This window comes from Solanum lycopersicum, chromosome 8 (genome assembly GCF_036512215.1).
Source record: "Solanum lycopersicum chromosome 8, SLM_r2.1".
Classification (NCBI taxonomy): domain Eukaryota; kingdom Viridiplantae; phylum Streptophyta; class Magnoliopsida; order Solanales; family Solanaceae; genus Solanum; species Solanum lycopersicum.
Genome location: NC_090807.1, coordinates 5,993,387 through 6,003,961, shown reverse-complemented (window position 1 = coordinate 6,003,961; position 10,575 = coordinate 5,993,387). Strand labels below are relative to the sequence as shown.

Here is a 10,575-nt window from a genome sequence, read left to right as displayed (position 1 = left end):
TATTTTTTGTCCAGCTTTGGAAGAATTTGAAATTCAATATTAGAGGTTTCATATATATCAACTATAGTACAAGTTTTAGAATTGATGAAATCGGATATACTTCTGTGGAATTGCAACTCTAATACATGGTCTCAAATTTAGACATATAGTCAATAGCAATTATAATACCTGGCCGTTTGGAGGTATTGTGTTAAGTGTTTGATTTATGTTTAGTGTATTCTTTGGAAAGCCAAGTGCAGAGAACATGACATTTTAAAAAAAATTCTCTTTGTGGCGTGATGATTGTTCCACTTCTCGCATTTTGGGACATCGAATAGTATATCACCTGATTTCTCATTGAAATCTGTAATATAAGATATAAGATTAAACATCGTTACTATATATGCATAATTTTGTTAGATGTCATTACTATATATGCATAATTTATTAAATGTCGATAATATATATACGTCAATTTTGCTTCTTATTTAAGACATTTTCTCTTCTTTTTTTTTCAATATATACTCTCTTTTTAATCCTAAAAATTTATAAAAGGGACTTTTGATAGTTTTGTGCGCAGAATATGAGGATATCATAGTGGGTAGATCACCGTTACTGCATTTCAACTCGTCATTACCAAGGTTATCTGTACTCTATGGGAAGGCCGAAGAAAGTCATGGCGGCGGCCAGAGGAAGAGACCGTCTTAGTGATCTGCCGGAGTCGATTCTACTCCACATCCTCTCGATGTTGTGGGATGCAAAACAAGTTGTGCGAACCAGCCTAATCTCTACACGATGGCGATTTCTTTGGATGTCCGTTCCATTAAACCTCTCTTTCCGTTTTCCCTATGGTGGAAATCAAAATGACACTGTTGCTTACCTGGCCTCCGTCCATAGAGAGCTTTATTATTGGAAATCTTGCAAGAAAATCAAGAGCTTTAGTATCGGGAGCTTTAGGTATGATGAGATTTATTCTAAAGATGTTGATTTATGGATACATTTTGCTACTAAAGTTGCAAATGTTGAATTCTTTTCACTTTCATTGAATACTGCAAGTCAACAAAATTATAAGTTTCCGCAGTTTGGGTATAAAAACTCGTCGTTAAAACAATTGATTTTAAATCATTGTCAATTGAACCCTTGTGCTAGTGTTAATTGGAGTAGTTTGGCTTTTCTTTCAATTGGGTTCATGGAATTGACGGATGGTGCTATGGAAAAGGTATTATCTGGTTGCCCTAACTTGGAACACTTGGAATTAAAAAAGGTTTGGGGCATGCAACGTCTGGAAATTAGATCTATGAAGATGAAAATATTGAGGATAGAAGAGTACTACGATAAGAATCATGATGTTTGGCTTGAAATAATAGCTCCGCATGTTATACATTTGGAAATCTTGGGATTGTGTAGTCAGATACGCATCATGCGGAGAAATGTTTCTTCCCTTCATTATGCTATGCTTCATTGTTATTTTGATTTTAAGGTTGAGGAAAGCAACTTAGAGACGGAATTTTGCTGTTTGAAGGAACTTCTTCATGGTGTTGCCCATGTCGAGTGGCTTGAACTGAGTAGCTGGTGCATCAAGGTATATTCATACTCTTTATTATCCATAATTCTTGATTTCTTTATTTGTTGTTGAATCATCACTACAGTAACATTAATATCGTCACTACTTAGGATAATTTGATCTAAGTTGCTAAGTACTCAAGAGTAAAGAGTTCGTTTTGATAGAACAATGTATAAAATTTGGTTTGATTTAGATTGATCTTACTTCAAGTCGTGTTTATGGGGTTTCCAAGTGTTTATGGGTCATCTTTGGATTTTCAAACCAACCATGATTGATGTGGAAAATCACAGTTGTATAGTCGAAGCTATTTTATGGGAATTATTCAATGATTTGTATCTCATTTATCGAGTGTGTCATATTTCCATGTTTTGACATATTCTACTTTATCTTTTTGGTTTATAAGTGCCTGTCCATTCTGAAGTTGAAAGGGTGGCAGTCTCCAACATCAAGCCGGAATTTGTTGGACCTTCAACTAAACGAAGGCCAATTAGACTTCCCTGGAATTTGCAGCTTGCTACAAAGCTCATTGGATCTTGAGAGATTGTTCATTGATTTGCATGGGGATTCATCAAGTGTAAGTTTCTTTTAGATCTTTATTTATATTACGAAGAGGGGGGACATGACTTCCTTAGTCTCTATGCATCTTCTTGATGCCTTTTATGATTGAACGAATCACAGAAAAGGAGCTTCACAACAATATCTTCTTGCTTGTGGAGATTTCTCCTTTTACTGTGTTTTCACAAGAACTAAAAAGGAGAAAAGGGTGATACAAATAACATTTGAGTTTACATAAGGATCAAACCGGGAAATTTATTTTGTTGCACTATTGGAGCTAAGCTTTGGGTTTTCTTTCGAATTTTCCACTTGTCAATTATTAAGTTCCCTCTAGATTCTCTTGGCTGTGAGTTAAGGCCAAAAATATTCTTCTCTACACCCCATAGGTGATTGTACCCATCCGAGCTAAAGAATCAGACACACGTAGACTTCTCTGTAAAATTGTGTCACTTTGATCAACTCTTTAGTATCTTTTATAATAGGTTAATAGTGCCAAAAAGTTTTTGTAACTACCTTGAGAGCATTCACAATAAAATAAGCGAGGGCGATCATCGGCCCAAATGTGTCTAATACAATGTTCAAGACCCAATAGATGATTGTCTCTATCAAAATGATTTCGGAGTGAAATTTTGGAAGTTGTTGGAAAAATAAGCTTCACCAATGATTGTTCTCACCTTCATGCGAAGGGGGTGAATGATCAGATTTGATAAAACTTTAAAACATTTGTTGTTGTTTGCATGTACTACATTGTATGTAACATTCGCTAAGCGCTTTAGATGTTTCTTCAATTTAAAAACTCATGACCTTTTTATTATATCCGCAATCAAATCTTTGGCTTTTGGTTTTCATCTAAGGAGAGTACTCTGGTTAACGTAGTGGTTTCTTTCCTACAGAACTCGCTGTTAGGGTACACAAACGAGGGTAAACAAATCCAGAGGTTCGAGACACATAACTTTAACGGCTCATTTCCAAATCTGAAGACTGTTGAGATTGCAAACCTTAGGGGACTACTAAGTGAAAATAAGTTTTTGCTGCCACTGGTTAAATATTTGCTCAAACATGCGATCGTGCTAGAAAAGTTTGTCATTGTTCTATTATTATTTGGGAGTGATGCGCTTCCAGATCATGCTGAAATGACACAAGAGTTACTAAGCCTTCCAAGATCATCTCCACACATTTCAATTGTCATTTCTCATTGATAACTTTTGGCCCCCATCTTTAGAGCCAATTGCAACATCTCAAGCTAATTTTAAGAAAGCTAAGCAGTGCAACCTTTGAAGGAAAAGCTTTTTTGTAAACTGAGAAGTCTATTGTAATATTTCTATGTTTGTTGAAACGTTGATGTTACTATATTTGTATGAAAATATTGAGAAATTCTCACAACTATGGACAAGCACTGATGTAAACTGATGCAAACCCAATAATAATAATAATACACTGCCTTTGAAATATTTTGTTATCAATAAAATAATGCATTATCTCACTTAACCCTAAATTTATAATGTCAAACACGAAAAATTACTATACTGAAAACTATTTTTATCACCAATAAATAGATACATTAATAAAGAGTGTTAAATCTTTACGAGTATTAGTTAAGTGTTAGTAGATTCATTGGCGCTAAAGGCTTTAGGGGCATATAGAGTGTTAATTGCTGCCAAAAATACATATTGAATGGCAATTGAGCTATTTTTGATAAAGACTTTAACGACATTTATAAAGAATGTAAATTATCGCTAAAATATATATTTAATGGTAATTAGATATTGTCATTAATAAATGTCGCTAAAGATCATTTTTTATGTAACGAATTGACTAGACAGTTAGAAGAATTTCAGATATTATAGTCCAGTATTGTTAAGCTCATGCCACACTAGTTAACCTCATCTAAAATATCAGCAAGGTAGGAATAGTCCCTACGTTCTTCAGTGTTAAAGTCTATCAATATCTCTTTATTCTCTTGAGATAGCTATTTCAGATCGTTGTGAATATGTTTCTTCTAAGTTGGAATTAAGAAGCTCAAGTTTCATTGCTACACCTAGAAACTTAATAAACAGGTAGCACACTGAGTTTGTTTGGGTCGTCCAGGCCACCATGCAATCGAGGAAAGTATCAACACTATGTGGACAGTCAAAATGTCACCATAATCTCTAGAGAAAATTTCGCAAATCATCCCTATATATAATAAATTTAATTAGGATCCTTAGATATAGTTTTCATATTTATGGGTTGTGAACTATAATTTAAGATGCTATGCGACACCTACCTGTTTGTATAATTTGGGGATAAGGTACAACTCATTGGAATATCAGGAGTCAGTTTAATTATTTAGTTGTATTAAGTTTGAGAAGCCTATATCCCTATTTATTTAGGATTAGGTTTCAACAGTTATTGTCTAGTAATGTTTCGTTACTTCAGTTCATTTGGTAGTCTTTCCACTGTAACTCTATTTAAGTAACTTTACTTTCTATCGTCATTAATAAATTATTGTCTTTCAACTTATAGTCAGTCCTCATATGGTATCATGGATCTTCGTTCTCTAACGAGAACTATCCAATCTTTTTTCCTTCCTTCTCGTCAGTTGTTAACATTAATAACATAATGGTTAGTAACATATTCATTTAGTTTAATCCTGCTTTCAAATTACCCATAAAACTAGGCGGTTATCACAACTTTGCCACCTGCAAAGCCTAATTCTCCATGCTTATATATGGCAACAACCTTTTTGGCTATCTCGGTGGGACCACTTTAGCCTCCAATCGAACGATTTCCCTCGGTACGAACATATCTCCTAATCCTATCTTCTTGCCTTGGTTCTTCCAAAAGAAACTCATCTGAAATTCCCTTATGGCTTCTGTCGGACGCACCATTGATTCTACTGTTGTTACCGCTGACTCCGCTAAATCAGCTTGGGATGGTTTACAAACCACTTATGCAAACAAGTCTCAAACTTAGGTCTTTATTTTGCGTGATCAGATTTCCCATGTCACTAAGGACTCTCGCTGCATCACTGAATATCTTCACAATATTTGGTTCCTTTCTGATGAGTTAGCCATTGTTAATGTTCCTGTGAACAATCCTGAACTCATAGTTAATATACTAAGTGGTATGGAGCCAGAGTTTCGAGAGATGTCTGCTGCCATTCGTGCACGTGATACGACCCTCTCTTATGAGGAATTGTTTGAAAAACTACTAGACTATGAAATCTTCCTTTACCACGAGGATGCTAAGAAGTTGTCTAGTCCTATCACTGTTGTAGTTGCCACTTCCACAAAAAACAACACTAATTATCGCAACAATCGCAGGCAGACAACTAAATCTCAACAATAGGTTAGAACTCACGGAAAATACTCCACCACAATGGCAATCTAACTCAAACCCAAAGGGTGTTACTCGTTATCAACTATATAACAGGATAGGATACACCGCCAGTGGCGGACCCAGAAATTCCATTCAGGAGATTCGAAAATAAAAATATAAACATGTAAATAAGTCTTTTGAAATGGGCCCTTTGAATTTTTCGGGTTTAAAACCACACTTTTGGCACGTTTTTAAAATAAAAAATGCTTGAAAAATAGAACTGATTTTTCTAAATAAAATAAAGTAAAACTATAAAAGAAAATAAATAAATGTTGTTGCAAGGATTCGAACTTGGGGCATGCAGCTTAATATTCAAGGGTCTTACCATTGAGCCATCTATTTTTATTTGTTATTAAAGAGGTTCAAAACGTATGCATCTACCAAAAAATTTACCTTATATATATCGTGTATTTTGCCGAGCGTGTTAGGGGTGAAAACCTTGGACTCCACGTGGGTCCGTCCCTATACACTGCCAATGTTTGTCACTCAAAGTGTCACAATCACTTTGAAGCCAAAACCAACTATGCAACTGGGTTTACTGCTGCCACCAAACCCTGGATAGTTGACTCCAGAGCCACCCATCACATCACCAAAGAACCTCACAACCTACAGTCGTACCACAATAACGAAGAATTCTCCATGGGTGATGGTAATAAAATTTCTATATATCACACTAGTTCTACTTTATTAAATGCATCAAATAATATTTTAAAACTAACCCACACTCTTTGTGCTCTTTCCATTAAACTTAAACTTATCTCTATTTCTCTGTTTTGTCAAGATAATCTAAAGTTGTTTGAATTTTTTCATTTTGACTTTGTTGTGAAGGATATGAAAATGTGGAAACCTTTGGTGCACTACCAGATCAAAAATGGACTGTATGAGTGGTTTGTCCCATCTCCCAAACGCACATGACCACTACGTCCATTCCTCTCACCAGTTGACAGCAACGCCTTTGTCATCCACACTCTAGAGTTCTTAGGTTTATTTTAAATAAGTTCTTGTTACAGTTTCATGAGTGAGACGAACCTTTGCATGTAATTCTTGTTTAATAAATTAAGTCCATCGGTATCATTTTTCCCAACTATCCCTGCGTAGCTCTAAACCTCTTCAAACTATTATTAGTGATTTATGAGGGCCATTGTTGCCAATTTGTGTTTGAAAAACAGAATTACTGATTCCAACAAAACATTGTACTAACACAAAGTAACCAAAGTTGATTGAACTAGTATGAAAGATGAACATAAATTAATTCAGAAAAAACTAAAATATGTAAACGTACTAAAATCTGAAAACTTAGAATAGAAAAATATCAAGCCCACAGAATGCATATTGTCCCCTTAAGGAAATTATTGACCTATAGTATCCGAGATTTGATTGGGAATATGTCCTCCTAGTTTAGAATGATCTCAATCACCAACATATTAATACCCAAAAATCTGGTGTCAGAGAACCACTCAACTATAATAAAGTACACGAAGAGACTTTTGTGTAGAAGAAGAAGAAGATGAAGAAATCAGAAAAGTTCGTAAGGAAAAATTCTAAAGAATAAATGGTAATTATAGGCAAGACAAATAGGTTCTGAAAGGTTGCAAACCTATCAGAATCTACACGACCATTAATGAAAGTTTGCAACCTTTCAAACGATACTGGTTGTTCCTGAAAGTTGAAACCTTTCAGAACAGTCATTTCCAAATGGTGGAAATTTAAATAGAAACGGTAAAAGATTGTAAATAAAATGGGTCGAACGGATGCAAGTCGGGTCAGATTAATTAACTAAAAAGTTGAAACGTTACGATTTATCGTAACTAAATAATTATAAACTTTTTTGAAATCAACTAATTAATTGAAAATATTTTGGCCATTTAAATTAAATTAATTAATTAATTAAATAATTATAAGAAAATTTGTCCAAAAAATAATTTCTCGATCGATCAATAACATGCTCCTGATTGTGAGTTGCTCAGCTGCCAAGGAGATGCAAAAATTCTTGAAAAAAAGTATTTATCTTCAAAAAACAAAAACAATTAATTTTGCTAGAGGTTTAGATAAGACACAATATCTTACCTTTAATTAATTTGTTAATGCGCTCACAGGCTTTGATATAACGGAGGATGAAGAAGAGGTACCACAACAAAACCATAAAATTGTATTATCTTCCCAAAAAGGTAGGGGAAGAGAAACAACAACATCGGCATACCGAATTATTGAGAAAAAAAGTTTTTACTGGGTTTTCAAAAAAAATTGGATATTCGAAAATAACATCTACATACCGAGTATTGACAAAACAAGTTTTTTCTGGGTAGTCAGTTTTTTTTTCTAGATTTTCAAAGCAAGTTAGGAGTAACTGTTCCTATACTCACTAGGTTGAGGGGAAGTGTTGAAGAAGAAGGAAGCCGACAATTGGAACATGTAAAAGGAACATACCAAAGCAGTTGATTGACGTGTCTGTTACAAGTGTTGATGAACAAGGAAGCTGAGATTGGACCATGTCAAAGGAACAGGTCCAACAAAGCTGACTGACGAGTTCACAACGCTGCTGAAGAATTAAAGTCGCATTAGGATTAGACTACCTATGTTAATTAGGATTATATTTCATCTACAATTATATTGTTATTCAGATTATAGTACAACTAGGATTAGATTATTTATAATTGCATTATTATAATTATTATAGTAGTAATAATTATTGTAGGAGGACTCTAAGTATAGTTAACTTAGGACTCTACAATTATCTCTTGTATAAAGAGCACAATCCTTGATTTCTCTAATCCTAGATATGAAATTTCTACATGAAATTCAACATACTTATTTTTGTTCATCTTGTATTCGTAAGATACTTAGAGAAAAACTTTGAAGAACTCAATAAGACACAACAAAGTTTAAGAACATTTTCATAACTAGAAAATAAAAACTAGAATCAGAAACATATTAAAAAAATATATGAAATATTTTGTCTTAAAGAAGATTTGTTGTCAATCTTTGTTTGAAAAATCTTATTGATTCTAACAAACTTTGCAGAAACACGAAGTAATCAATGTTCAATGAACCAGTGCAGAATAGAAGAACAGAAATAAATTCACAAATCTAAAATTTGTAACACATACCAAAAATTTGGAAAACAGAAAGAAGATCAAGCTCATTGAATGTGCAGTGTCCCCTTAAGGAAATTATTCCCCTCTAGTATTTGAGGTTTGATTTGGAATATGTCCTCCCAAGGTAGAATGATCACAATCACCAGTGTATTGATACCCAAAAAGCTGTTGTCAGCGAGCCACTCAACAACAGTAAAGTACACTTAGAATAGTAGATCGACAAGTAGTAGAAGAAACCCAGAAATTTTATATTTAAAATTAGAGGAAATCTCTCAATTTATAGAAAACAAAGGGTAGTGCGAAAAGATTCTTATTGTGCATTACCAGAAAGTCACAAACCTTTGAAAAAGTCACATTCTTTCAGAAAGGTCATAACTTTTCATAAAAGTCACAACTTTTCATAAAATTCACAACTTTTCATAAAAGTCACAACTTTTCATTAAAGTCGCAACCTTTCATAAAAGTCACAACTATTTATAAAAGTCGCAAATCTTCATTTTCCATTCACACATTTAAAACCCAACAATCCTCCGCATGAATAGGGAATGAATCCAAGACAAAGAAACAGACAATTATGTGTACTTTACAAGCAAGAATTAATTGCATCTGGATAAGTAGGTTTTCCCTTGGACTTTCCGTAGTGAACTTATGTAGGATATACTTGGTCAATTACTAGATGCGATATCTTTGAACTGTCGATCTTTAGTGTATACCTAGACAATCATATGTTACCAATTAACCCTTTACCATTTATGGTTCTTACGATTGTGTTCGCTGTAGCCATGAACACCTCCTAGTTTCATGAGTGTATAGAGAGATAGGCTTTTGACAATCATCTTATTTGAAGAGGCTTACACTTCACACTCACATAGGTGATTCCTAATCGTGTTATCGTGTACATACACTATTTGGTAAACTTGGCCAAACTTAGCAAATCATTAAACCCATTAAGCTTTATTAACTTATTAACAATCCTTAATGTTGTATCCTTGTCCCTGAGCATTGTCTTCATTTTGAGAATGGATTGAGTTTGTTGACAATGTTGAACCTTCATTCACAACTTGTTTTTCTCCTTAAATCTAGCTCTTGGGATCTCCAGTCTTCTAGATAGAGTTACCGCTATGACGACTTGTCCTAAGCCGTAAATCCATTCCCTTAGATGATCTTTCAACTTTCTCTCTAGTTAGGCCTTTTTGTAAGTGGATCCGACACATTATCCTTTGACTTTACTTAGTCAATTCAGATAATTCCACTAGAGAGTAGTTTTTTAGCGGTATTATGTCTATGTCATATTTGACGCGACTTTACGTTATACGTCATGCTTCATGCCCTATCTATTGCATCTTGACTGTGAAAGTGTAAGCATACTAATGCCAATGGTTTCGGACAAAATAGAATATCTATCAAGAAATTCCGGAGTCTTTAAACTTATTCACCGACCTTATCTAGAGCACCTATCTCAAAGACCATTGTAGAGCTAGCGATACATATCTATTTTAAAATATTTCTAAGAGACTACTCCTTTACCAAGAGTAAATACATATTCGCTCATGGATTTTACTTCATTTGTCCGATGATCCAATTTGTATCACTATATCTTTCAATACTGGTGGATATTGTTATAATACAAGGCATAGCTTTAAGTATTATTTTAAAACTTCAAAACTATATATATTGTCATCTAATGAATTTATTTTGGATCACTTGAGAACCAAATCAGTTTAAAATACTAAATGTTATATCTGATCGCACACACTAGATGATATACATCATACTTCCCAAAACTCTAGCACAATCCAATTGTGAGTCACTTTTGCTTTCACTCTTTTGAAATGCAAAGCTCACATTTATTGGAGAATTGAAAATATTGACATCCAAATATTTTTACTAGTCAATTACATTTTAATGCAATGAGACCGTCAAAATGCTAAACATTATGGAGTTCTATGAATTCTTATATCTAAGATCGCATCAGCAACTCCAATATTTTTCATTCCAAATTTGCTTTATAGCATACGTTTA

At 33.9% G+C, this 10,575-nt stretch overlaps 1 protein-coding gene across 1 annotated transcript; it reads left to right on the top strand.

The window, feature by feature from the left end:
* The first annotated feature begins 655 nt into the window (after positions 1 to 655).
* Positions 656 to 1,814, top strand: LOC104648665 (F-box/LRR-repeat protein 25-like). The gene is made up of 2 exons (XM_069287977.1): positions 656 to 1,561; positions 1,737 to 1,814. Exons 1-2 carry the CDS (start codon positions 656 to 658, stop codon positions 1,812 to 1,814), a joined length of 984 nt encoding a protein of 327 aa, XP_069144078.1.
* Positions 1,815 to 10,575: the final 8,761 nt, after the last annotated feature.